At 45.2% G+C, this 27,805-nt stretch overlaps 2 protein-coding genes across 4 annotated transcripts; both read right to left on the bottom strand.

Moving 5' to 3' along the window:
* Positions 1–1,509: 1,509 nt before the first annotated feature.
* Positions 1,510–18,840, bottom strand: LOC147052391 (uncharacterized). 3 transcript variants are annotated; one of them, XM_085917966.1, is made up of 16 exons: positions 14,806–14,953; positions 9,544–9,701; positions 7,662–7,715; positions 7,341–7,396; positions 7,179–7,251; positions 6,539–6,652; positions 6,253–6,461; positions 6,014–6,154; positions 5,219–5,384; positions 5,005–5,143; positions 4,769–4,904; positions 4,129–4,659; positions 3,844–3,942; positions 3,619–3,762; positions 3,456–3,510; positions 1,510–3,215 (listed from the first exon to the last, which is right to left on the bottom strand). In XM_085917966.1, exons 2-16 carry the CDS (start codon positions 9,596–9,598, stop codon positions 2,809–2,811), a joined length of 2,379 nt encoding a protein of 792 aa, XP_085774092.1. In that variant the 5' UTR covers positions 9,599–9,701; positions 14,806–14,953; the 3' UTR covers positions 1,510–2,808. The 3 variants fall into 3 exon arrangements, with proteins under 3 accessions (XP_085774092.1, XP_085774091.1, XP_085774090.1); XM_085917965.1 differs by lacking the exons at positions 1,510–3,215; positions 3,456–3,510; positions 3,619–3,762; ... (9 more) ...; positions 7,341–7,396; positions 7,662–7,715 and adding exons at positions 15,964–17,826; positions 18,308–18,840 and having other exon boundaries at positions 9,571–9,701; positions 14,806–15,077; XM_085917964.1 differs by lacking the exons at positions 1,510–3,215; positions 3,456–3,510; positions 3,619–3,762; ... (9 more) ...; positions 7,341–7,396; positions 7,662–7,715 and adding exons at positions 15,964–17,826; positions 18,514–18,840 and having other exon boundaries at positions 9,571–9,701; positions 14,806–15,077.
* Positions 18,841–19,402: 562 nt separating this feature from the next.
* On the bottom strand, positions 19,403–27,328 carry ntd5 (ntl-dependent gene 5). Its single transcript, XM_085917968.1, has 8 exons — positions 27,217–27,328; positions 25,817–25,951; positions 25,324–25,515; positions 22,241–22,367; positions 21,093–21,169; positions 20,511–20,693; positions 20,190–20,387; positions 19,403–20,099 (listed from the first exon to the last, which is right to left on the bottom strand). The coding sequence occupies exons 1-8, from the start codon at positions 27,326–27,328 to the stop codon at positions 20,011–20,013; spliced, it is 1,113 nt and encodes a 370-aa protein (XP_085774094.1). The 3' UTR covers positions 19,403–20,010.
* Between the last annotated feature and the right edge of the window lie 477 nt (positions 27,329–27,805).

Here is a 27,805-nt window from a genome sequence, read left to right as displayed (position 1 = left end):
GCACGCTAATGATATCGTTTGATGGATTTTGCAACCCGTGAGTGGTTTTTGACGGCGCCGAACGCTTGCTCTTCCTACTCTGCTACTCTAAACATAGGGGCAGGCGGTTCATTTGCTACCTGCGATTTCATCCACAGTCATATTGCAATTATAGAAACTGACAATGGGATGCAAAAAGGCAATATAACGGCATTTAACTTGTATTCGATAGCCTTAAAAAAAAAACATATTGATAATCAACGGTCGCTAGCGCTCTAGACCTGTGAGGACAAATCTGAAATCTGGTTGGTTCAAGGAACGTTTATCTAGTAGGACAAACAAGTAAATAAAAAATCAACACAAACCCACTGATGGCATCCTTTAGATTTACATTTCAACATAGATTAAAAAACATTTTATTTCTATAAATATTTTCTTTTGCCATGTTTTCAAGCTATCAAGTCTTTTTTATCTGCATACAACTGACACCAAATTATTTTTTTAACCTCGACAATTCTTGTAGATTTTTTTTTTTATCCCTGTTTTCCAATCAAATCAGGGGTTGGCTATGACAAATAATAAATAAATGACTTTTTAAAAAAAAAAAAATACCCATCCACAGGCGCTAAACTGTGACATGTAGGCAAAATCAAAAACTGTGGACAATTGTAACTATAGCAACGATATTCCGGTGATCAAAGCATTGCCCCCACACCTCATCCGTGAATAACCCGAACGCCGTCCGTCCACACCGAGCATCAAACGTCTCCGCAAGCATCTCGCCCGCCGCTTGATATAAGAAACACGCCTCCCTCGCCGTGAAATCATGCGGGCAGCGTGTGAGCTGATGGAAAGATTTGATGTGGAACGGAGAGTGAGAGAGAGCAAGGCCATGGCAGAAAATCCCTCATTACACTCTGGTCACAGTTTTGCACTATTACCTCCAAGAAAACACAATCTTGGCCCAAAGGTATACAAAGGGAGAAATGTTTTCCGTTTTGTCCGCACCAATGGCAACATACGATTAATATACGATTAATACGCTGCAGTACGTCCATAATGTAGTTTATTAGCCTCGTTTGATGATGATGATGATGATAATGATGATAGAACTTTATTCATCCCACAGTGGGGAAATTTACTTGTCATAGCAGCGTACAAGAGTGCAAGAATACAAGTGCCAAATTTAATAAAGGATAAATAACAGACAAGGACAAAGACAAGTGCCACTAGTAGCCATTGAGACGAAACACAATTTTATCAGGTTGTAGAGTCTGACAGCAGTGGAAATGAAATGTTGATATTCTGCGTAAACACACGACCATACAGAGCTCGAGCCAAGGCCATGTCTATTCTACAAATAGTGATTTGGCGCCAACTTATTTCAGAATCCTTTAATATTTTTAAATCACTAAAAATGTCATTCGTCGTGAATATTGTGCATCATGTGCCGAATAAATGAAGAATAAAATGACAAAATGGAGACGTGAAAAATCTATTAAGACTTTAATTTTCTGACTTTTGGGCATAAATAAGTTACAGAATAAATACAATCATAGCAGCACAAAGTTGCCCCCAGTCTCGTTTGTCCAGCTTGAAGTGAACACATATCAAACGTGTAAGCTGGCAAATAGGAAACGCATCATTAGTGTTAGAATTATGCTGGTCAAACAACATGGAACGAGACCGTGAAGGACGAGGGGAGGGGTGGGGGGAGGGAAGTTGCTGGAGGTCACAGGAGGTAGCATCTTACTCTCCTGCCAGTTTCTTTTTTTTTTTTTTCTTTTTATACATGCAGCAAGAAATGCTCGTCGATGGCTATGATTGTCATAAGCACCGACTCAAATGCGACTGCATTGTTCATCGTCTCTGTCGTAGAAGCTGTACAATCAGCGGAAATTAATCACCTAGCACTGTATCGCCTTTGCGTGCAATTCTGTAGTGGATCCCGAACTGAACCACTCTTCTTTTTTTTTTGTATACCTTCATAGCACACGCTCGTTGTAAGCAAGCTAATAAGGACAAGTGTATTTGCGTTTGCGCCGTTGGGGGCGTGATCACTCGTTATGTAGCTTTTGCCAGCTCTTTCTCTCCTTTTGCATACCGACTGTGCGTCTGGCATGGAGATGAAGATCTGGTGCCACGCTCAAGCTGCGTATGCCCTGTCTGCTTTTTACACGCCCCCGAGCAGGCTTTATGAATGACTCAGTCGAGAGCAGCCAGAACAGGGCCCATGGCAGGTTTTTTGGGGCGGGGGATGTATGTCAGACAGGAACGTTGCCCCAGTGCTCCCATGTTGGAGGCATGTTTGTGTTACTGTGCGGGGGGGGGGGGCTCCGCAAACATGGTGCAATGGGATGTCAATCCACCCATTGAGTCCAAGTGCTTTTAAAACAACCTTCACTGTTTACACGTGTGTGTGTCTTCTTCCTATCAAAGCTTTTTGAGTTCAACACTGCAATGAATCAAACTCTCGACATTGCGTGGAGTCAATGATTTTGACAGCATTGATGGATGGATTCCTTTCCATCCGCCAAAGAGAAAGGAGGAAGCGACGGAAAGAAGGGAGAAAAGAAAATAAGAACGAAGGAAGGAATGACGCATGTTGTATATCACCAATTAGAGGAAAGATGAGAAGGAAAGGGCTGTGCATGATTCAGGAAGGAAGCAAGGAAGGTATTTTGGATTCTAAGAAATGTGAGCGAAGGTAGACAGTGAGGGAAGAAGTATGGATTGTTTGGTACCAGGCAGGATAGTCAGGAAAGACAGATTTGAAAGTAAGAAAAGTTGAAAGAAGAAAGATCATATCTGCACAATCCAGAAACTTTCTCACCACTGCTCTATCATCAGATCCAACACTCGATTGATGTTGAGATCCGAATCCAGACCGAAGTCGGTCTCCGCAAAGGGAGGCGGCGGCGGGGTGAGCAGTCGCAAGCCGGACGTCAAAGTCTCCAAGATGTCGGCGGCGTCTAACGTGCCCTGAGCTCGACGCTTACGAGACTTTCTGGCAGAGTGCAACGGAGGCGAGGTGCAAATGGGCGGTGGCGCCGGCGCCGGGGCGACGTGACTCGAGGGGATCACGGCGGGAGAAGGAGGGAGCTCCAGGAGAAGTGAGGAGCAGAGAGGCAGGAAGGTGCTATCCTGGGAGCACCGCTGGGATTTTTGGGACTGATCCACTTGAGGAGCAGGGGATGACGTGATCGGAGATTTGTCATCAGAGCTATTGACAGAGGCTGGAAAAGAACCCAAAAAGGCCACATACTTTCTTGAGAGCTGGCAAATCTCGGTCTAGAATGTAAAACTCATATGGCTAAAGTCAAATTTATGTGGCTAAAAACAAACACATGGGGCTAAAGACAAACTCATGTGGCTAAAGACAAACTCATGTGGCTAAAGACAAACTTTGGTCAGGTTTTTCATTTCTGGACCTGGATCTGCCAGCTCTGGGTTTATTGTGTTGAGGAGATACTCACCAACTGAAACAATGGGCTCATCCAAAATGTCATCTATCGACTGTCGAGGGTCCATCTAAAGACAAGGGGGAAAAACCTTTTCTCTCAGTCGTCTACTACATAAGGAGCTTTACAAATGTGCCATCTCTGGCAGATGGTGAGCTCCTGGTTTGCATGGACCCACCTGTGCTTTCTGAATAGCCTCCTGCAGTTCCTCCTCCAAGCTACGAATGCCTGGCGAGTTTCGGACCGGACTTGCTGTGATCTGCACCGGCAGCTCAAAGTCTCGCCCAATCGTATCGCTGGGCCAAGGCTGGGAGCAGAATACCTACAAATGAGGGCCAAATAAGCACCAGTTGTTTGACTACTCTACACGATGAAAGACTTGAGTGAAGTCTTGCTGAATTACCAGAGTAAACAGTACCTCAGTTTGTGTGTCTGTTACCCGGTTGGTTCTTCTGCATCCTGGTTCCTGTTGCAGGAATGGATGAAGGGATCTCGCGCAAGACTGGTAGATAGAGTCAAAATATAAATAATGAAGAAATGACGTATGCTACTTGCAAAAAGTGAAAGATATTTGGCTTTCGGGTGACTTCCACTATCTCTGTTGCAAACTGCTATCTATCTGAAACTTTAATGAGAATTTAAGGTCTCCACCAAAAGCCAAAGAACACCGAAAAATGTTTCCCCTCACTTCATGGACTGTGTTGGGAGAGGCTTCTCTTGCCCTGCACTTGATCTTGTCTTTCCTGTCCAACTCCACAGCCGACTCAGTCCTCCAATTGGTACCACACTGCAGCGGCGACGCGGACGACATGGGTAATGTGGGACTTGGTATTTCGGGGGCGGTACAGGCAGGAGCGAGGAAGACAGCATTGATAGGACCGCACTGTTCACCAGACAGACTGATGGAGAGAGCGTTGGAGAGGCCATTTGGGACTACATTGAGAATGCCGTTGGGGACTCTGTGATCCAGCATATAAGTCTGTTGGTTCGGGCTGCTTCCGGGCGAGTCTCCGGAGCTGCAGCTTGAGCTGGGGCTATGGTGGGCCAGAAGCGGGTGCGAGGGAGTCAGGGTCTCCATGTTGCCCCCCAGTTGACAGATAGGCGCAGGAGTGACGCACGAAGGGGGGAGCTGGAAGGGGCGAAGGCGCTGCAGCAGGGCTGGCTTGGTGCCGGAGACGGGAAGGCCTCGCTTACGCAGTTGTTGCCTCAACTCTGACACCTGTGGAGACAAAACCCATGAGGTCATCCGAGGTTGCCCTCGGTATTCATTGCGAGTATGACTGATGAGCTCTTGGATATTTCTGGATTGACGCCATCGCTTCTCTTACTTTGAGATCAACGAGATTTGCAGGGAGGAGCTCAAGTTTGAATGCATTGTTTGTGTCCTGTGGCATGTGGTTAGTGGTGGCGGCGGCGGAAACGGGTTGTGGGTTCAGGGGTGGAGTTCCAGATGAATGCTGTTCTCTGTAGAAATTTTTAAAAAAAAAATAAGCAGAAAAATGTTAATAGTCTTCTTAAGTTGCAACTTGACTTGCAAGTTTAGAAAGTCAGCATTAGTGGATACCTGGGCACCACGGTAAGATGTTGTTGCTGCTCTTGCTGAAGGTTCTGCAGCTGCAGAAAGACTTGTTGCTGCTTGAGGAGATGACAACTGGTGGCATCTAACGGCTGGCTTGGAGGGCTCTTCTGTTTGGCTCCTCCTTCTTGAGAGACACACGTCACAGGTAAAGCACCTGGTCTCAGGTTTTGGCCGAGAGAGGCTCATAGCAAGACTCTACCTCCGCTACCTGACGCCCCTCTTTGGTCTGGAGGAATGTACTGGTGATACTTGAGTTTCTTCATCTTGGGCTTGGTGTCCCGCGGTTTCCGTGAACGTGCCAGGTGGGTGAGGTTGAAGGTAGGCGTCGGAGAAGAGGAACAGGCTGGACTGGGGGGCCGAGCTGTCTGTGAGGGTTCAAAGTAAGCTCAGTGGAGTCACTCCAAGGCTGGCGTATTTAAGATGCGACGCGGGGAAAATGTCAAGCTGTTTCCGCCGTTGTTTGACATGCGTTTGCACCGAGCCGAGGTTAAACTCTCGACAAATCTCCAGAGGACAACACGCGTTGGCTTTGACACGCGGCCACGTTGTTTGCGTGTGGACGTGTTAACCCGCGGGGCAAATACACGCCAGGCGCCCACAAGTGCAAATTGACAGTAATGAATGCGTAGCAGCTTAAGGTCGAGTTCACAAAACACAAGTGCGAGCATCTTGTTAAGGTGAAGAGCTTCACCTAGCTTACGCTGTTGTTGTGAATTCATCTCATTAAGAAACATGTACATTTTAATTCACAAGTAAAATGCTGACTAATGTATTTCATCGACATTCTTTAGAAGATACGCACACGAGCAAATTAAGAAATTAAATGGAATACTTTTTTTTTTTTTAAACAGCTATTTTTAGGTGACAATGCTAAATAGTTTAAGTTAATAACTATGATAGGTAAACCTGTTGTGAAGAAAGAAAGAAATTAATTTCCGTGCTCCTGATCTCAGCAATTATTATCCAAAACAACAATACGTGAGCGCACATTAACCTTTGGCAGCAGGGGCGTGGTCTGGGAGATCAAAAAGATCCCGTTTGGTCGATTAGTGGTTGCCATGGAGTTGCTTTCACACAGTACCACCCCGGTTGGAGCTTGAATGCCCTCGGTTGCCGGGAGCAACGCCAAACCGGACTAAAAGAGGACACAGACGTCAATCTGAGTCGTCACGGAAACTTGTCAAAAGTTGGTCATCAGATAAGAGAAAAAATATATATTTCTATACGTTTCACCTGAACGTGAAGCGGACTTTGGTTGAGGGGCGGGCCCACCGATGACAAGCCACTCAGCAATTGGTCATCTGAGAACCCCGATGGCGAAGGGAAAGCCGAGGTCGCCGGTAGGGGAGCAACGCGTCGCTCACCCGGCGAAGAGGACAACGAGGAGCGGGAGGAGACGTCATCTTCAAAGACATCTGAGGACAGCGGGAGAGAGGCAGAGCCTGTGGAAATGAAAATGAAAAGACGTGAAGGTCTCCATGTGTTGAGTCATGTGCGCTCGTTTGTGTGCGTAACTAACAGTTGTTAAGGTGTGGTTTGTCTTTAGGTTCCCCGGGCGCAGGTGGATCTTGGATCCCTTCTCGGAGGTTCCGACGAGCCTTCTTCTGCCTTGAGGCCCCGCACTCGCTCTTCTCTGAAAGACAGCAGCCACGGAGAAGCAGCAAAGTTCAAGTCAAAACAAAATGTGATTTATTCATGTATAAATGGAAATAGTCCTTTCAGATTTGAAAATGACAGATCTAGCAAAGACGTTAGTAAGAGCTTTGACGGCGTATTTTGCGTTCTGTCACCTCTGTATTGAAGGACTTAAGCGGTCACATTTGTTTTCAAGTGACAGCTGACCAGGGGCGAAGCTAGGCGGGTCTGAGGGGGGGCTTGGATTTTCCAGGTGCAAGACCAGAGAATTGATTTTGGGGTATTTGTTTTTTCACATTTACACCCAAGGAAACGTAATGAATTTTTATCAGCATTTTCCGAAGATTTTTTTGCGTTTGAATTTTTTTTTTCTGTGTTTGTTTTGCAAACCCACTGTGATATCCTTGACCCCACCCCCGCAAAAAAATATATTCTAGCTCCACCAGTGCATCTGACCACATGTGCACACTTCCTGCACGCCTTGCAAGCGTGTGACGTTGTGCTGTGTTTGTCCGGGGCATCACCTTGGACAGTTCCAGCAGTGACTCCAGCAGGGGGCGTCTTCTGATGTCTCCCGGCGCTGTTGTCAGTTTGACGCTGCGAGAGGAAACGGCTAAGTCAAGATGACAAGCAGGATCCACACAATATTCACTTTGGTGAATCTTTGTAGAAACAAGACAACTCACCAGAGCTTCACTCTTGTCTTTTGTTTCATTTTTAGGGGGGCTGGCTGATTTCACACCTGTAGAAAAAAACAGAACACAAGAAAAATCAAAATGATGATTCTACTGCAGTCAACTAAAGAAGTGTACGATTTTATAGATTTTTATACAGGCAAATACGTAAAATGTATTTTGTAGAACATGCTTTACTGTTTTTCCAAACAGAAGACAAGTGTTCTTTTGAAAACGTGAAAGGATTTTGAATTAAATCTCACAAATTTTTTCAAGATGGTGACTAAGAGCGCAAATGAGTCACAAATGTTGAGCGTTGCATAGAAAACCAACCCGAGTCTGCATTGATCTCGCTCTGCCTTCGGTTCTGAATCCTCAACTGCAGCACTGAAAGACAAAATTTGAAGAAGAAAAAAAAAAAAAAATGAGTGATGCATTTGCATCAATGGGATGATAGTTGGCTTTAATGACTCCGTGAGGAATGACAAGTAAACAGCAATCCAATCGATAAATCACACTTGACAGAGAAAGATGAGTCGAGCAAAGATGGGAGGCTCGCTCGCATTACCTAATGACTTTGCAACGCTGGCGCCGCGCAATTTGTCCGTTAGCGTTGAGCACACACGCAAACAGGTGAAGCCAATGAGACATTTGAGTGAGATCTGACCAAGGGGGTGGGGGGGGGGCTAGGTCTGCCCAGGCTTGGCATTGGAGGCCAGTGACTATTTATCTCTCACTATGTCTATTTTAGTCAGCCCCCCCACCCCATCGCCCCCTGCAGCTGTCCCAGCCTCTCATGTGCTCCTCTCGCTCGCCATCCTCCCTCCCTCTCTCCCTCACGTCATCCTTGCTGGTGCTGCCAGAACTTATCTTGTGGACTTTCCACACCCAAAAAGTTGAGCAAATGTACTATAAAAAAAGACTTTTCAATTCACTTTGATGTCAGTGCCAGGTGAACAAAGCACTCTCCCAAAAAAAGCTATTTTAAGTGTTCTTATGAGCATGATATAATGGTTTCGACGTCGCTTCTTTTCGTTAGCCTGTCTATGGCTTTTTGCATTGTCTTTTAGCAGTAAGCTAAACAGCTTGTTTTATATTATGTGTTCTATGTGCCCTTTCTGCACCATGCAAGGTTTCTCATTTTTCCCCCAGTAGGGCTTTTCCGAGTTTTTCCTTTCCCTCCTGGGAGTTTAAGATCAGGGGATGTTTGAAAATAATAGTCATTTTTTGTACATGTGAAGCCTTTTGAGACTTGCTTGTGATTTAGGGCTATATCAATAAACTTGACTTGGCTTTTCCTAAGATGCGGAGTAAGCATGTTTATAAGCAACACGTGTTGATACAAATCATTCCGATGAGAAGATATGTTCAAAGTGATATTCTGGTCTCAGCATTCACTTCTCGTACATGTGTGATGGCGCACACACAGAGCAGCTGCCAACCTTCCTCATCCTCCTCTTCCTCACACACCCCACTTAAGCCCACCCCTCAAATGAGGAATCACGTTTTGCCGGCAGGTGTGAGCGCACCTTGGGGACGGCCCGGACGACCACCACATCATTTCCTTTGCTCGAAAAGACGACAGCTGCTCGCCAACCCAACAACAGTGTTAGGAAGTGCTCGTCAAATGAAGCCTATGGAATTCTGGGAATGTGTTCTGACCGCTGAAGGCGGAGTCATCAATGCACGTTGGCTGACCAATCAGCTTCCACAGACATTGATGCCTTTGTCCACTTTTGTCAAAGCTCAACAACAAAGGTGGACTTTCTCATTCATAACCTTTTCATCAAGTAACACAATACTTTGAAAAGTAACTATATTACTCGATACTCAAACTGTCAACCATGATTGAGTAACACGTTACTCGAGCGACATTCTTCACGCAACAGGAAACGCTAAACGGCAAGTGATGATTTCAATGTAAATTTCAAAATAAAAGACAATCGCGACTACTGCTACAAAAATACGATTACGCTTATTTACAGTACTGAACTACGTAGACTATGGTTTCGTTGTCGTGTAACGTGATCGATCAAGTGTCAAACAGCAATACGCAAGACATTAAATATTTAATACTATTGATCAGGGGACACCCCAAGTGACTGAAAATACAACTCACCTTCATCTGTACACATCGAAGTTAACGTAGCCAATTCCTCCACAATTTATGGGCAGTTTGTTGTCCACTTAATTGTTTCCGTTCGCATGAGCTCACCTGAGCGGAACTTGTTCCTGATGAGGAGTGACCTCTCGGAGGCCAGTAGCGTCATGACGGCTCCGAAGGGCGGCGGCGTGGCAGAGAGACACAAGAAGAACTACCTGGTGTATGTCCACCAGGATGAATGGTACCTCTTCTTCTGTTTGTGTGTGCCACTGTAGGGAAAGCAACAGAATGAGAGAGGCAAATGCTTGCAAATCCGCTGATAGACATAAAGTGATATTGATAGAGGCGCAGCACACACACACAGATGGAGATGCAAGACCTAACAAGCCAACTCTGGCGTCGACAGTCCTCCCTGTAGACGGCCTGTCGCGATCACAGTGTGTCAAGCGGGCCCACCCATCGCCGCTAATAACCACGCAAACCGTTTTGACGAGTAGAAAGGAGGAATGAAAGCAGCATTCTGACAGTGTCAAGAAAAAGCAATCTAGGATGGAAAACCAGTTAGTGTAAATTGGCACCGGGGGCCAGAAAAGTACAAACAATGAAGACTCGCAAAATATTATTCCTTTTTCGGAGAGGGTAATGAATCTTCATAAGGGTTTTTGTTCTATTTATGTTAGTGTTCAAATATCCCGTGCTTAATGCATTAAAAGCAGCCATACAGATGCCATTGGTTTGTCCGTCAAAGGTTTTTAGCATTAGCATAAAGCTAGCAGAGTTTAAGGCAAAGTTATAAAGTTGTTTTTAAAACAAAACATACCATTTTCTATATTTTAAGTTTAGTTTGACTTTTAGTAGGGCTCTCTGCCACTTTTTTTTTGAAAAATTGTTCTCTAAATACACCAAAATATTAGTGTCTTTTGGGGGGGCTAGTTGTGCTAACTCAAATAATGTTCCTGTTTTATTGGTGGAATATTTTGCTTAAATTCCCTAAATAAATAAAAGTCCAGCCTTTGCGGCCTCTTGTAACACTTTCCCAAAAAAGGGAGAATATGGCCACCGGCACGTTATTCTTCAACAAAATGACAAAGACTTGAGTGTGAAGCCTGTACAGTAAAAGATGAATGAGAGCAGGCTGCCGATGAAAGAGAAAAATACTTACAGGAAGAAAGGAGAAAGGCTGAGCGGCCCCTCGGGGTTGAGGAACTGGAGTTGATTTAAGATGAAATTGAAGAGGGGAATTGAATGAGGACGAGGAGGAGAGCTGAAGAGAGCAATAAGTGGCCGTGTGTTTAGTGACGACTTCCTTCTTTCATGTTCTTTTCATGTCCGCGCTTTCATCGCCGCGTTCTTCTTTCTCTCTTTCTGTCGCTCTTCGTCCAAGTCAGCCAGTCGCCTCGTCTGGCTCTCCCCCCCCTCTCTGTCTGCCCCCAAAGCATCACGGACCCTGGGTGCCAACTGTGAGAGACCGTCAAACCCTCCCCCTCATCGTTGCGGCCTTGCCCGCCCCGCCACGTCTCCCAGCTCACAGCCAATTCACCCCCCTGACATCTGCTGACTCTCAGATTGAGCAGCACATGCACATTTTTTTTCGACCACAATTGATGATTATCATTTAATTTTTTTTCAACTTCCTCGCATAAAGTTAACGCGACACTCGCCCCCAATGTGTCATGTGATCAACTTGCAGTGACACCTAGGCAGAAAGCTGTTTTATTACCACAAGACCAACAGGGAGAGTTTTGGACCCGCTTCAAATGGTTGAAGTGCAGCAGGGCTCGTATGCTGCCTTCGGGATACCTCTGGGTCACCCTCTTAAAGTGATTTACTGCTGCGTGCGCTTGTACGTGTGCACATACGAGGCTTATACTTTGACAGTTACAGCAAAAGTGAGCTAACTCAGCAAGGTTTTATCTTCCTAGCCCAAAACGTAAGTGGGCTCGAGATTGCGCCATGCTATTAGTTACGGCAAAAGTGCTCAATTAAATCAGCCATGTTTTACCTTGTCTAAAAAAATAAAAATAAAAAAACTGACGTTGCATACAGTGCGTGTATGTGTGCGTTTGTGGATGTGTGTGTGTGTGTGTGTGTGTGTGTGAAATGGTAAAGTGGGGGAAGTGAGGACGTGGCAGGAGCACCTGTTCCTCCCCTTTGATGGACGGGCTTGTGTGTGCTGGTTCAGCAAGCCACAGTGAGGGGGGGGGGGGAGTCTGTAAAGGAAGGGAGAGGACAGGAAGCAGGCGAGGGCTTCGGTTTGCGGGTGAACGGCTTTGGTTTGCGGAGGTACAGCAAAGCTTTGAAGTGGCGGAAGGACGGCGTGCAGTCGCAAAGTCATAATGACCGCATGCACTGGGAAACTGGGTTAGAAAGCATTGTGGTCTGCTATGCACCACGTGTTCAAGCTTTAAATTAGACAGAACTAAATATTTGGTTGGCATTTTGTGGCTTGGTCTATAAGCAAAGGATTAGTGTTGCAGAAATTGGCACTAGGGGCAAACTTTTGACTTGTTCTTGTAAACTACGCCTCTGGTGGCCACCATTGGATCCAGCAGCACTTGTCCTCATTAGAGTAGTGGCAGAGCTGGAGCCTATCGCAGCTGACTTTGGCAAGAGGTGGGGGTACACCCTGTACTGGTCGCCAGCCAATCACGGGGAGGACACGTGAGAAATTTGGAGCCTTCAATGAAGCCAGCGACTAAGTTTGGGGAATGTGGGGGGGTGAGAAAATGCCAGCACTGAGATTTGAACCCTGAACTTTCTAGCCTGTGAAGCGTATGCTCTCACCACTAACCACCGTGTTGCCTGAAAATAACAAGGGAACAAACTCTGATAAAAATAATTTGAGCTGGGCAATTGAATTAAATATTGTAAAAATGAATCAAACTTGCTCGCTTTAGTTGACTAATATTATTGTTATAAATTTGAATACTTTATATTTTAAAGTTGTTCCAACTTAAATGACTGTTCAGCCACCCCAAAAAATACAAGCTACGATTTTTCAGTGGACTAATCAAGTGTGGAACACTTCATTGGTCAATTACGGTTGCCATGGAGCAAAATGGAACATGTCGGGGGGAAAAAAGGTTTGGTTTAATGTGCAGTGATGGAGTCATTTGAAATGAACCTTGGATGTTTTCCACCTGTATGAGGCTCATCGATGTCATCTTGCCACGCGCGTAATTTGAGATAAAGGTGATGCAATTGCTTCTTTCCTGTGGCTGAACTCGCTCTGACTAACAACACCCGCTCTCACGAAAATGCTCCCCCGTGTTAATGCTTCTCTGCAGCCCTGCGTTCTGTTCATGGGCGCGATTTCAGATTTCTCAGTGCAGCAAAATGCGCACGCATTAGCATGTGGCCGGAAAGAAAATGTGCTAGCGTTAATCGATCCCCCCCCCCCCCCCCCCAAAAAAAAATCTTGGTTTTCTTTTTTAATGAGCTGAATCTCGTGACAACAAGCGAGCATGCTGAAATCAGAGAGCGAGAAGAGGTCGGAAACCATCACTGATCAAAGTGCGCCCTCATGTGGTTAAAACGAGCACTACCATGGAGGTTGAGTCAAAAGGGCCATAATTTCTTTCTTTTTTTTATGTATTATATAACATAATTAGCAGTGGTGAAGAAGTCATTGTGTGCACCATTGGAACGTTCACAAATATAACAGCGGCATGCTGTGATTAACTGAGGCCACAAACGTATAATAGTTCAATTAAATCTTAAATTTGAGCCCACAGACAATCACAATGTATTCTGAGAGCTGTAGAAACCTTTGCTCTGTGTGGACACACGCACACGCACACGAACACACACCTGCCTCCACTGGCCCTCTATAAAAAAAATTTTGCCAAAGTCTAATAAAGCTGATGTTAGTGCCTTTCTCTTGATGCCACAGCCACAAGGACCAAGTGGGGTCATTTGAGCAATAAAAAAAGTATTTGAAAACTCTTCGGAGCGGCGCGGTTTTTGAGGGACCTCTGCAGACCAACAGAATGGCAATGGCAGGTAAAAGTACAGTATAAAAAAAAAAATTATCACAGAGGAATAATCAAAGCATCTTTGCGGGAGCTATTAAGACTCTAACCTTTGAGCTTTTGTGTAAGCATGTAAAAAAGAAATGGTCAAAGACTAAAGTTGGAAGTTGTCAAACTGTATTAAATACAATTGAATATAGTCCACAAATAAACAAAATGTGAGTATTGTATGTGTTGGAATAACTCGTTTGGTCTGGAAATATATGTATTCAATACATCAAATCAACAGGCAACAAAATAGAGAAAGCTTTCTTTTTCTTTTTAAATTCACTAAGCAAAAAAGTTAATATTGTGCGGAATGAAACAAGTGCAAAGGACTCACAGTGTTTTTGTTCTGTTGAGAAATATAAATTTCACTACAAGGTAGCGAAGCCGAGAAAAGGTTAAGTTACTTTTAAGCACTTGAAGGTCTCATCAATGATTGTTAGGGAATGCAATTTGATGCAAATGTCAATTTACAACAAAATCACGATTTTGATATAAAGCTGTCAAAATCAGCCAAAAAGGTCATGATAAAATATTTGTTGGCCATTAAAGTCCCTGTAAAGTGAAAATAAATGTTTACACATGACAGAGAAGATTGATGATAACAATCCTGCCAAACTTGAGTCATAAAAGCTTCATAATTATGAAAAATCAAAGCCGCTGTTTTTGCTCACCAACGCTGTGGGCGTGTCCACCAAATGTACTCAAACCACGTCCCACTTAACTGCCAATCAAATACCTTTTCCATGCTAGCTCAACTAGCATCTTTCTTCTGCTTTCAGTGGCCGGAATATCACTCACCAGGAGTTTTCACATGCCACAACAACGAGGCACTCTAATTCAACAACCAAACCGCACTGGCTGTTATGTCTTTCAAAAATAAGAACAAAATTACCGCGCTCTTACGCCTTCACTACTTGCGACGATGCGTTTTAAAGCAGCCATGGCAGCAGACTATCTGAGGCTAAATGAATGGCGTATTTGCATTGGATAACCGCTCAGGCGAACAAAAGTGCACAAGTTCTTATATATTACAAGAGGGGCGACTCCTGCCAGATCCTGAAGTGCATTATTTTGGTCCCTAAAAAAAATAAAAATAACGATATATATCTTCGTTAGAGTTCGGAGTCGTTGCACTTTGCCTCTAACTCCCTTCAAACAAGTCGAACGTATTTCGAAATAAATCACTTTACGGGGTCTTTAAATGCAACGGGAATAGCATACATTCATATAAATTAAGTTGTTTTTGAAACATAAATATTAATATTGCAAGTGTTCCCGTCTTTGTAGGTTTGTGACATTTTAACTCTCCGTTTCGGACTCAGAGTTCTCAAGGTGAGACACAGTGGAGCTGTACCATTCTGCGGGTTCCTCTTCTTCTTCGTGACGAACGCCGCCGCCGCGATCGTTGAGCATGTCTACGGCCACTTGGTGGAAGGGATGCTTGCGCTTGGTGTGGCGTCGCAGCGTGTTGCGCTCAGCAAAGCGCGTGTGGCAAAGTTGGCACTGGTAGGGCTTCTCGCCCGTGTGAACCCGTTGGTGGCGCTGGAGCTCGCCGGCCTCCCTGAAGCGTTTGGCACAGATGGGACACACAAAGTTCCTCTGACCCGTGTGGATGTGCTTGTGTCTCTGGCGGAACGAATCAAGGACAAGAAAGATTTGTTTTTTTAATCACAACCGAAATATAGCCTACTGGTACCTCCACTTTAAGTAATTCTAACCATCAGAGCTGGAGCTATAGTTCCAAAAACTGTAAACTTCCCAGTTGAAATATGTTAGCTAGCAAATACAAAAAAAAGACAACAAATTCAACAAAATTTGGTGTCTCTAGCTAGGTCTAGCCTCAGTGCTATGATTCCTAAATTTATTCAAATATTATAATCATTTTGCTGTTTTATGTTTAGTTGAGAAGAAAAAATGAAGGCATAATTACTGACAAAAACTTAAATATTTGCACTTGTAATTACGATCATTGGGACTTTAACATTCATGTTATGCTGTTTCAATAGTTAACATATAAGACATTCTGCCAAAAGTAGTATAACATTAGTCACTAGGTTTGCTACCCAGAAGCTGAGCGACACCGTTTAGCAACGAGAACTTGTTTATGCTTGTTTTTTTTTGTTGTTTACAAAGAGTGACGCTAGAGTGTTAGCAAATTCCACTTCTTGGCCTTAAGCTAGCAAGGTTTCTGTGTGTTGCTCACCCTATCATACCACATAATTGCTCTTCATCCATTTTATGCTGGATCACTGAAGTACCTTTGAACAAAGGTCAAGTTCAGGGGAAAATTGTCACAAAATTTTCATGGGCCACATTATATGACTTGGAGGACTAGATCTGCCCTGCGGGATTTGTGTTTGATACCTGTGAGCTAACAGTTTTATCATCAGATGAAATTGTAAACAAGTCAATGCGCTACAGTTGACAGATTCTTTTGGCTCGAGACCAGAAAGGTATGGCATGAACCTTGACCTCTACTTCACGCTTCCTGATTTGTCTGTTCAGCACTGACCTGCAGATGGCTGGAGCGCTTGAAGGCTTTGCCGCACTGCTGGCAAACGTGAGGCTTCTTCTGTGAGTGCGTGATGGCGTGGCGCTCCAGGTCAGAGAGGTAAAAGAAGATCCGTGGGCACAGCTGACAGTAGAGCACCCGCCGGGCAGAAGGGTCGTTGGCTGACTCCGTGGGGGAAAGGGGGTCCAGCGGATCTAGGGGGTCTAGAGGCTCCAGTTTTGGCGGTGAAGGAGGAGCGGCTGCACTGAAGTACATGTGGTCGTCTAGGGGTAAGTGCTCAGAGTCCATTTGGGGGTTGGGGTCAACAAATTGGGCATCTGATGGGTCAGGTGTCAAAGTAGCAGTGGTTGCTGTAAGAGATGATGGCTTATCGTTCTCATTCGAGACCTGCTCGGGAGGTATGGCTTGAATTCCGACAGGGGAATCGACGTGAGTAGGTACGAGTGAGGAGGAAACGGTAGCCAGACTCGAGGTGAGGATACTACCGGAACCTCCTGATAGGATCACAGGGGGATTGTTCAGTCTCAATCCCATAACAGGCTGAGTCAACGTGCTACCGGAAGCCATAGAAAGGGAAATCTGGGATAGCTGACCGGTTGAGGGGTTCAGGATAGCAATTGGGGTGGAGGTGGAGTCACCGGTGGAAAGGAGGAGGAACATCGGGGCAGAAGTACTAGCAGTGTTGGGGGTGACAGAGATTGGAAGAGAAAGACTCAGTGGAGCAGAGGGGAGCAGGATTGGAGTACTAGAGGAAGGCGTGGTAAGAATCTGGATGGGCTGGTTGGAGAGGGATGGTCCAGATTCTTTAGAGGACTTTATAGCCAAACCGCTGAAGACTTGTGGTGTCAGAGAAGGCAAGTCGGACACCTGTGAGGGTGTCGCGTCACCGGAAGGTGCATTTAGTGTATCAGCCAAACTTTGGCTGAGGTCTGAACCTGCTGAGCCAGGCAACTGCGAGGCCTTGTCGTTCTCGACCGGGCCGTCAGAGGCGGTGACATCCACTTGCGGCACCCTTAGTCCGTCTGGGCTGAGGGTGTATGGAATGCCCTGGTCGTCTATGAGAAGAAGATCCTGGGCAAAGACAGAGGCGTTGTAAAAGGAAGGCAGTTCCTCTTCATCCTCCTCCACCACATCCCGGTCTCCCTCACCCTCGTATTCATCCACCTCCATAATCAGCAAGACATCCGGAAATCGTCCGTGTCTGGGGTCTCGGTCCTCTAGTTTCTTGGGGAGACTCAAGTCCAACGGCTCGCTCTGTTCCTCCGCCCAGGCCAAGTCCTTCAGAGAGTCCTTCACTTGCTCGTCTAAAGGTTCCTTCTTTACTACCTGATCCGCTGATATGACACTGGGAGCTAAATGGGCTTCTTTTTGGGGTTGGATGGTCTCTGTCGCCAAAACATCTTCACTAGCATACGTCCCTGCCGTAAGATCGACTTTCTGGTCCTTGGTCTTGGCGATAGATATTTGGTTTGTTTCTCGTGCATTATCGAAATGCGAGTCTTTGGTGGGTCTGGTGGCGGAGTGGATGTCGGGCGTCTGGCACAGAGGAGGATCCACAACTTGGTTTTTGATTGGCTGCCGCGACCCATGAGTTTCTTTCATTTCCTGGTATGTGGGCTCGCAAGTCTCCCCCACCACTGGCTTTCTCCTGTTGATTGACAGAGCATCCTGGTTGACGGGGCAAGACTGGAGGCTACCTGTCCCTGTAGTGTCTGAACCTGCCCCCGGGAGGTCTCTCTTTGAGTCCTCGCCCAGCAGGTCGGACGACATTGCACACGGGTTTCCATTCGGGACTTCTGGGCTGCCTCTTGATAGGACTGTAGCCAGCTGACCGTCCATTTTGGGTCATACCCATTTAGACATCTTAAAATTAAAAACAGAACTGATTAATGAGTCAAAAGAGCACAGAAAAACAAACATGTAAAATAAGTGTAATTAAGAAGTAGGAGTCGGACAAACGTTTACTGAATGTATGACTTAACGGTTAGCATATATATATATATATATATATATATATAATATATAATTTTATTGTATAAAATATGTTAAAGAAAATTATATGCACTGATGTGCTATGGCACGTTCCGACTTGCATACACCTCAAGAACCGACCTCCGTCGTAAACTGAGGAGCCACGTTATGTGGGTCAAGTGAAGTGAGCGAGATGCTAATGAACCTGTCACGTGACCTCGCCAAACTCCACGGCGTCCTATCAAATGTGACGTTCACTGACACTCTGTTAAATTATGAAACGCGTTGGAAAAACAAATCGAAAAGAGCTCGTGTGGGGGTGTAACCGAAGCACACTGCACGTCGCCTCTCCTACTTCCTCATCGAAACCCACCGCGGGAATGAAAGGATTCCAATAGAGTCTCTGCGTGTGTCGCAAAAGAAGGCGCTAAGAGACGAGTCGGACGCCATTACGCACAGTCGAGGGTGCGAGCTGTCAATGCGCCGTGACGGGGGTTCGAACCCGCGACATCGCCGGCCGGCACACTGACGCGTCATCCCGACAGCCGAGAAGCATGCACACGAGAGTTATATATTTACAGCTTATGTGTGCAGGAAGGAAGACCGCCGCCGCTGCTTCCTCCTCGAACCTCCAGCCAGCCATTTTAGAAGCCGAGGGTTCGAGCGCGAGCAGGACAAACTTTACGGCCGCTCCTCGCGGCTGCTGACGACGATCGGACATCGCTTTGAGGATGCATTTCTTTGAATCTTTCAAAAAATGAACATTAAAAGTGTGCTCCACCCATACGCAGCCGCCGTGCTTGCAAGGGACTGCCTTACCCGAGACGCGCACGCTTCCGGAGGACCAAATATGTCTGAGCCGTGTGCAGGGTGATGCTGGCTGGGGCTCGAGGAGGGAGGGGTCAGGGGGAGTTGCTATGGCGGAGCAGCCTACCGGGTCCGAGCAGCGGCAATGCTCATTGCTCAGCCTATTAGGCATTTAGGCTGCCGAGGAACCTGCAGCCCGCAGGCTTCCCGCAACCACTGGAGAGGAAGGAGACGTTTTAATCAAGTCTGATGACATCCAGCTCAAGTATGGAGGCGTACTTCCTCTACTGTATTTGCATGAATGAAAGATGCGTACATTAGTTTGGGAACTTTAAGAGTGCAATAGAAGTGAGTTGGAAACAAACTCTGCATGCACCAAAATTTGAAGCTTGTAAATCACTTGCCCTCATTTGGCCGACCTGGAGCTTTTCCCACCTGAGTTTGGGCACTGTATATTTCAGCTTTACAGATGCCACATCTGCTAGTAGCTGAGTGTGGCTATAATGATGTCCACAGCGTTTGTCAGAAATGGGCCTTGCATTTTTTAAGTGTTAATCCCAGCTCTCAATCCCACCTCACATTGAGCAGTTTGGAATCAATATTTATGCTAAAGAAGAAGAAGGCACATCTTAGTTGAGCGAAAAATTGTCTGGAGCCAGTGTTACTCTGTGTTGACTTTATTTCAAATCACTCCAATCAATAAAAAAAATACCCACTACTTTTTTATTAGACCAGGCTATGGACTGTCTCATTATCTGGGTGTACCTAAAGATACGTCCGCTGGGTATGCATGATCATGGAGGCACGAGGATTGCTATTTACAATATATTGCAGGATCATTACTGTATATTTTTTTAAAAAAAACACTTTTTGTCATATTGATTAAAACAGTTGCAATATGAAAAAAAACTTTGTCACATTTGCTAAAACAGTCATGACTTGACATTAGCACACGATAAAAAAGTTTAAAAAAACTAGTTTTGCCAGGCTGTAGTACGTCTGAGGAAAAACAACCAATCTGAGAGAGAAGGCGTGACTTCCAAAGTGTCAGTCATTTGTCACTGCTCACATTAATCATGTGCTACTGTCAAAACAGAACCGTTTCAACAGATATTACAAAATGGATTTTGTTTATTGCAAACTTCCCCTATGGAGGATTGCAAATGGTCGGAATAGGGTTCAAAACCGTGCACAGGGAGGCACAGATCGAGCAGATTGATCCGCAGCGACTAAAGGCGTTCCCAACGTTACAGTGTGCCACTATTGAAGTCAGAAGGTCTCCACGTCGCCGTCAGCGCATGCTTCGATCTCGGAGACGAGCCGGTGAGGGAAGAGTTTATACTGCAGCCACGTGGGCTCTGAAAATCAAAGAGTGGATCAGAACTTACCGCAGCAGCCTTTGAGCGAATCCCAGGTGAGAAGGAGCGTGAACGCGTGAGACGGCCTACCGAGGTAGCAGGCGGGCCGCTGCAGCTCGCCGTCGAAGCACGTCTGTGCGGCACCGAAGTTGCACTGCTTGCGAGGGTGTTTGCAGAAGAACGTCACGTTTTCTCCGTGAGGGACCATCGCGTCCGTGATGTCAAAAGGCCAAAGCTTCACGCCGTCAATCATCACGCGGCTCCGCTCAGCAGGGATGAGACAGCGAGCTAGGGAAAGTTTTGTGTCAACATTTGCACGCAATCTAGCTGTGAATATACCTATTTGGCACCACACTATAGTCTCCTAGTAGGTGTACCTAATGTTGTGGCCTGTAGCAAAGCGTGGCTCACCTCTGCAGGAAGGGGGCGCTGCGCTCCAGTTGCCATTAGACAAACAGGTGACCTTCTGGGGTCCATCCAGGCGGAAGTTCTTCTTACAGAGAAAATGGATGTCGAAGCCCACCTCGTATTCTGTCTTCTGGACAGCTACCACGTAGCCCTGCAGCACTTTGGGAGGAGGCTGACAGTACACCTCTGACCCATGCACAAAGACATTTTTTTTCTAGTTAGGAGTCGAAAGTCAACACTTGTTGTTCAATATTTATTATATCAACATTGTAAATCGTCTCTTTTCTTCATTTTCAGTACGTAGATGTATTTTTTGTTTTTGTCCAATCAGATTTCGGTCAATATTTTGAAAATGACCAATATCACAATCAACCACCAGAGGGCAGTAAAGCACTGTGAAACCTCTTGAAAGACGCGTGATGTTTGGAAAGCTTCTCTTTCTATTATTTTGAATTTCCACATAGAGAGCTTTAATTATTGACTCACTATGTCATCGGGCCAGTGTGTGTCTATGTTGGTGGGGGGAGGGGGGGTCAAAGGTGAAAGCAAAAACGAACACAGCAGGTATGGAAATGAATAACTCACTTTTACAGATGGGGTGTGGATACTGCCAGGTTTGATTCTCCAGACAGTAATTCTCACTGCTTCCCACGATGTCGGCCCTATGCGGGAAAAGAGAGAGCGGCGGGCAGATGGCTCGTGAGTGACATGTGACAATATAGATGGTGAAAGATGCATGAAAGGGAAGAAGAAAAAAACACTGATGGGAAGGGCGGGGGCGGAAAAGGTGTGAATGATTCCTTTTCTGCCACCTCCCTTTCATTTCTGTCGGCGTCATATCTCCACTCAGCATCTTGCTGCTGTGGATGAGTCAATGTGAAAGAGAGTCCATTCAACATGAGCCTGTAATCATGAGCTGTTTGGCTCAATAGAAGGAGAGAATCAGCTGGCCTGCCATGGGTTCCCGAGAGGAATTGGAAAAATGATTTGCTGAAAATTTTACCTTTGCTGTTTTTGTGCTCAAGCCTGTCTAATGTAAAGTTAGTACTTTGGCGCCATCTTGTATCATATCAGGGCAAGAGAACTATTATTTAAATGAGGATAAAATCCTTTGGAAAACCCAATCATTTTCGTTATATTTTTGTATATAAAGTAACTCTAATATTGTACTTTGTGAGAACAGAAACAAAGATTTTTTTCCTTTTCTTCAACTAAGTGGACATTGTGCTGCTCCTTTTGGTGTGGGCGCCTTGGCCACCTGGGGGCAGTATAATACATAAATGGAGCCGGTCACAACCTCACTCAGTAAGCCGCAGTCATATGTCTGGTTCTTTGCAGAGGATAAAAAATATCTGGCTGTGAATGTTTAATAATCTGTTTTAGATCTGAACTAGTAAATCACCTTAAGTGTTAGCATTGAGCTCGACGACTTGAAGGAAAAGTTACGCGGTGGGGTCGCAGGTGCTCATTTCGCTAATGCCTTGGGCTGGTCCAGATAAGCCCCCTCCCCCTTGCTCATCCGTATTACTGCCATTCATCAGCCGTCAACCCCCTCGCTCTCAAACACCTCATGCCTCCTTCATCTTCTGCTTCTTCGCGCTCTGTCACTTCCTCCACAACCACCTCCATACCACTTCAGGTTCACATGCAGCTGCAGCCTACACACACTCACAGCCTGACCTCCCCACCAAGCCCCCATCCATCTATCTCCCCCTCCACCTGAGCTCACTCACCCTGACAGGCAGCTGTAGCGGATGGCCGCCCCCACGGCGGCAATGCCCTCGATGGCGAAGGCGCTCGTCACCTCCTGGGGAAGGACACACGTCGGAGAGGATGGGGTGGGTTCAGGGAGTGCAGATTCTGGAAGAAATACAAGCATGGTCATCAATGCATTTGTTTGAGACTGACAGAAAATGGATAATAATGCTGACTTGTCATTTAAACGGTCACAATGGGACTCATCTAACTGTTATTATTGCGGTTATACTGGCACTTAAATCTACATTCTTAGCTATTTTTGTTTTTTTTTCTTAAACGATCAAATAATTTTTGTATATAAGATGTCGTCGTCTTTCTTAGGTAACACATTAAAGCTCTTTCTCCGTCGGTGTATAACAGCTTGCGAGAAAGTTTGGAGTGCAAATAAAAATATCTGGAGCCTGCGCAGGTTGCTCGGGGGGAGGGGGGGTCGCCATCAAACGCCAGGCTGGCCCGAGGGGGGCCGTCTTTTGCTGGAAGAATGTAAAGGCACCTATGGGTGAGGGTGGTTGGCTGCAGATGAGAGCTTGGAGCTCCGTTTACTCTCACTGCCTCCCACACATGCTGCAGCACCAAAGTGCAATGAAGCAGGTGTATAATCTCATCTTTTTTTTTTTTTTTAGGAGCTACATTATGTCTCAACCATCAATGCACTGAGAATAAAGCACATTATATAGTCAGAGGTGGCTTAAGTATTGACATGATGTATTTAAGTAGAAGTACAGGTACTTGTGGAAAGAATAAAGTTCAAGTACCTTTTGAAAATAACTCATCTCAGTTCACAACAAGCAGGGGGAAAATGTTATATATTTAAGAACTAGCCTATACAGTATTGGTGTAAATTTTATGCTATCAAAAAAATCATTTGCTAACATTGGGACATTAGTAGCAAAAGGATGCTAAATATTAGCTAATTAGACTGTTTCTGAAGGCTGGCACAAGACAAAGCATTTGCCATGAAACAATTCTTTTAGAAACCCTGTTTGTAAATACCTTTTACACATTTGAAGGTATTTATTTACTCAAATCATTATTATCATGATTTAAAGTCCTGAGCAAGGAAGTGAAGCCAAGGGATGAGCTGGCATTTTAGGTCCAATGGAGCCCCGGTAGCCTAGTAAGCTTTCTAGCTTGTGAGCTAACCGTTAGCTAGCACTTCTCGTCACTGCCTGGAAAGCTCTCCGAACTATTTTTGTGGCTCAAATATGTTGAGATGTGAATAAGTGGCAGACTTTCACCACTAGAAATGTTTAAGTATTAGCTCATCAAAGTCAGGTAATGGTAGGCCTTTGCAGGTTATCGGTTAGTGACCTACTGATACACAGATAACAAAATCTCAGGTTTCTTGGTCTGGCAGAAGTACAAAAAGAAGATTGACAGACGGAGGTTCTGGCATGTACGCTACCTTTTTTGCATATTCATGAGGAAGTGACATTAGCTATTCATTCTCCATCCCATCTTAATTCTGGCAACATCCAGAATTGTAAAGATGAACACCTCACATAATTCACTTCAGTATGAACACCTCAAATATCTATAGTTAGTTCCTACCGCTGTTCATAAAAAAGTATTTTTGCAGAATTCTACACCCCCCCACCCCCCACCCATCGCCTCGACACTGCTTTTGGCTGCCATTGTCGAGCGAGACCTCTCGCATGGAAGAGGATGAGAGGGAGAAAAAGATGAGAGGAGAGCGGGGAAGAGAAAGGCCTCAAGCGGCATGACCGGCACGGCTCTTTCTCGCTCTCTCTTTCTTTTTCTCTTTAGACTCTGTGGACTGTGATGGGCCGCCCACACGCACACGAACAAACACGCACATAAAAAAAAAAATGAAGCCCCTCTCCACAACGCACACACACATCTACACTCGCATCTCTCTGCGTGCCACTTTGACAGGGATCGGCCGCCCACATCCTCTCAGCGGGCATGAAGGAGCTACAACACGCGCGCAGGCGCACATGTTCGCTTGTAAAAGCGGCGCTCTCACACATTTGAGAACCCACCTACCTTCTGGCCGTCTCTCGGCAGCACGGCTACTCAACACCACACACGCCGCCGACAATGGTATCCTCATTTCACATTTCACGGCCTTCCCATGAAAATATCTGAGAGGGTGCGTGTCTTCAATGCGGCAGAAAAGAAATAAAGTGTGTTTCGAAGGTGTTTACGCTGCGAGTCAATACGTGCGAGTAGTGCGACTTGATTTGTGAAGTCGATATTAACACGAGTTGTGTAGTTTGAAGAATGTTCATTCAAGGCGACAGTCTCGGAGCAGTTTCTTTTTTTTTTTTTTTGTCCAATCAGATATTCTTTTTTCCGTATTGCCGGACTGGGGCAATAATTTGCAAAAAAAAATCATCTTGGCATTAAGTAGTGGATTATTGTAAATTGAGTAAACCATAATAAGAGTTGCTCTCTTTGTGATGCCACACGGCAAACAACACAAATAACAAAATATGTTGTGTAATTATGGTGTCATTCAAAAGTGAGCAAAAATCCCTTTCAAATGAGTTTACGCTTGAGTCACGGCGCATCATTAGGTTGCGCAATGTTAACAATATTTACAAGGTGCAAGGCCGGCTGAAAATATTTTTCCAGCAGCCCAGCTGTGGTCGCTATGGCGACAACGAGGCCAGTCAAACACAATGGCCTTCGTTCTTCCCTCTCACCGACATAACACAAGAGTTACCTTCGATCTTTGGACACATGCGCACGCGGTTGCTCGACAAGACAAAAAAAATGCGAGCGCCTGTTAAATCATGACAAACAAACAACTTACTAGCTGAAAAAAATGTTGCGCTGATGTCTGGAACAAAGCAATGGATGCAGATCCCTTTTAAATATTTACATTTTTTCCGTTACTTGTTTATTATTTAAAGAAGCTTTAATTATAGTTCTCCTCCTGGTGGTTGGCTGACTACTGCTTGAGAAATTAAAATGGTTAGATAGGCAACAGTGCCACATTTTTCCTCCCCTCCCCCTTCACCAAATGTTTTTGGTAATCTTGCGTATCGTGCAAGGCCCACAAGGGGGGAACCGGATGTAAATCTTCACCCACCTGTGCAGATGGGCTCGTCTCCGCTCCACTGACGGTCTCCTTGACAACGGCGAATTGTGGCATCTAGGCCGCTGGGTAAGGCAAAGCCCGGCTTGCATCTGACTTCCAGCAGGGCGGAGAAGGAGTGCGTTGGGGAGAGCAGGCGAGCCGTGGCGTCCTCTCGGGGGGGCAGCGGCCATGGACAAGTACGACCTGGGGTAGGCAACACAACATGGGTGGGGGTCAGCGATCCAAACGCACTGCATTTATAAGCTAAGATGGATTTCCATGAGATTCTATTAATAAAATACAATGACAGTGCCTCCAATGTGCTATGCTACACGTTAATCCTTTCTTTTGCCACAGTTTTCTCTTGTCATTATTTTGATACAAGTCGACAACAGGCGCAAGTGTGTTGACACAGCTGAGTGAACACAATGACAACTGGGCCTGGACACACACATACATACACACACACACAAACAAACACACACACATACACACACGAAGCTACCTGGAGCCACACAGCTGAGCCCACATTGTCCGTCGCACAGGCACTGGCGCTTGGTGCCGCAGTCTCGGTCGGCTTTGCACGGACGGGGACACGTCCTCCTTCGTTCATCTCCCACGAGTCTCTTCGGGCATGACTCTGTTGAGCACACACACGCGCACACACACACACAGTTACATTTTCTGGCATGTGGCCTTTTGTCTTGCCAGTAATGCCCCCCACCCCTTGTAAAAACAGCAAACACCCTCAAGGGCCATGCACAGGCCTGTTGTTTGACTCAAGAGTGGGTGGGCCGAACAAATGTTTACCACCCAGGTCTGTGTTTGTGTGTTTAGCTCAAGGGTGGGCAAACTGTGGCCACAGACCCACTGAGGATTCACATCATTAAGTGTTATGTCGTACTTGTTTAATTCATTTCCTGTCTTTTTTTTTTTAATTGGTGAATTTTAATACATTTGTGATTTATTTTTATTTATTTAATTGAATAATTGAATTGATTAATTTTAAATGAACATGCACATATTTTTTGTTTTAATGGTTTAAATAATTTAATAATCATTTAATAATTAATCATCTTTATTTTAACAAAATAAATCATGTCAGATTTTGTTTTAAGTATCTTGTATTGGCATACTTCATAATCATTCGATACCTCAAAATAAGTATCGGTACACATTCATCTTGTATTGGCATCCTTCATAATCACTCGATACCTCAAAATAAGTATCGGTACACATTCATCTACTGAAGTTTTTTTAATTAATTTTTTTATATGTATATCCAGAGAAGCATCACAAATTTTAGTCGCCTTAAGCACTTCTTTTCAAAGCCTATCCGTATTCATATTCCTTCTTTTTATAATCTATCATACCACATGCCCCACAGCCAAATCCTTGTTTTTAGTAGCATGCCAACCTTCCTTCCAACACAACACGGAAGGAGGAAGAGGGCAGGAAAGGAGAAGACAGCCCGCATGGGATCACTGTCCAAAAATGAACACATCTGTGTGTGTGTGTGTGTGTGTGTGTCTGCTACTGTATACTCAACATGTGGAATGACGTTTTTTTCCTCTTAAACCAAAACACACATGCACCCTGATCACATGATACATGTGTCACGGAGACACAATGTACAGCAAACAAATTGTATGTTTGCATGACACTGAGTGTAATTTCTGCTTTGACCTCACAAATACAAGGCAAATTTAGCATGCTTTATATAAACATTATACAATAACTTTTTTTTTTACTATTTCCCATTAGATTGAAAATTATCTTAACAGTAGAGTGCAATGAAAATTAACTTCTAGAAACCATGAACATTTTGTGTTATTTAACTTTTAAATTGTCACCATCATATCAATACTTGATTTCTTTTGGCATATGCTGCATGGCTTACTGTACCTGCAATGGGCTGCGGGGTCACGCAGGCAGTCAGAGCGCACAAAAGGAAAAGGAGCAGAAGTGGACAGTCCATCCTTGAAGCTAGACCTGCGACCATCTGAGGGTGGGACATGCCCACACTCGGCCTTTGGAGGGAACAGGGGAGGGCTTCTGGGGTGCGGGAGAGTGGGAGGGGAGGGAGGATAGGGGTCATCGAAAAGAAAAGGAGGGAGCTTTTCGAAGGGAGGGAGAGATTGCAACACATCTGGTCTGCAGTGAGGAGGAGAGGAAGCACAAATTCCAGTCGGAAGGACCTTTCACCCATTTCGAGTGAGACGGCAGATACAAGTGGTATTTTGTTAAAAAAATGAAAACTATTACAATGTACAACATCTGGCATCCACTGAGTTCAAAACTATGTCAATTGGTACATAGTGAAAAAACTGTAAGTCGCAAAAACTTAAAAGAGCAACAGAAAACATGAAATAGAAAAGAAAAATCCCTGATGTTCCCGCAGTGCGCGCGTTGGCCTCTTGGGGGCAGTATGGGTATCGCATGGAGATACACTTGCGTGCAGATAACAAGAATAGAAGAAGAAAGTGGCGAACTT

Source organism: Syngnathus leptorhynchus, chromosome 8 (genome assembly GCF_054491065.1).
Source record: "Syngnathus leptorhynchus isolate UIUO chromosome 8, UIUO_Slep, whole genome shotgun sequence".
In the NCBI taxonomy this organism is placed as follows: Eukaryota; Metazoa; Chordata; class Actinopteri; order Syngnathiformes; family Syngnathidae; genus Syngnathus; species Syngnathus leptorhynchus.
The sequence above is the reverse complement of the archived record's forward strand: the minus strand, read 5'-3'. Positions and strand labels throughout refer to the sequence as shown.

Bases quoted from the DNA above. Each gene is read 5' to 3' on its own strand.
- LOC147052391 (XM_085917966.1), bottom strand. From the start codon at position 9,598: ATGACGCTACTGGCCTCCGAGAGGTCACTCCTCATCAGGAACAAGTTC. The intron at 3,763-3,843 runs GTAATTCAGCAA...CCTCATTTGTAG, and splicing joins CTGAGGTACTGTTTACTCTG to GTATTCTGCTCCCAGCCTTG. The intron at 3,511-3,618 runs GTGGGTCCATGC...CCTTGTCTTTAG, and splicing joins AGGCTATTCAGAAAGCACAG to ATGGACCCTCGACAGTCGAT.
- ntd5 (XM_085917968.1), bottom strand. From the start codon at position 27,328: ATGTCCCACCCTCAGATGGTCGCAGGTCTAGCTTCAAGGATGGACTGT. The intron at 25,516-25,816 runs GTAGCTTCGTGT...TGCCTACCCCAG, and splicing joins GCTCAGCTGTGTGGCTCCAG to GTCGTACTTGTCCATGGCCG. The intron at 20,388-20,510 runs GTGAGCCACGCT...AACTTTCCCTAG, and splicing joins AGCGCCCCCTTCCTGCAGAG to CTCGCTGTCTCATCCCTGCT.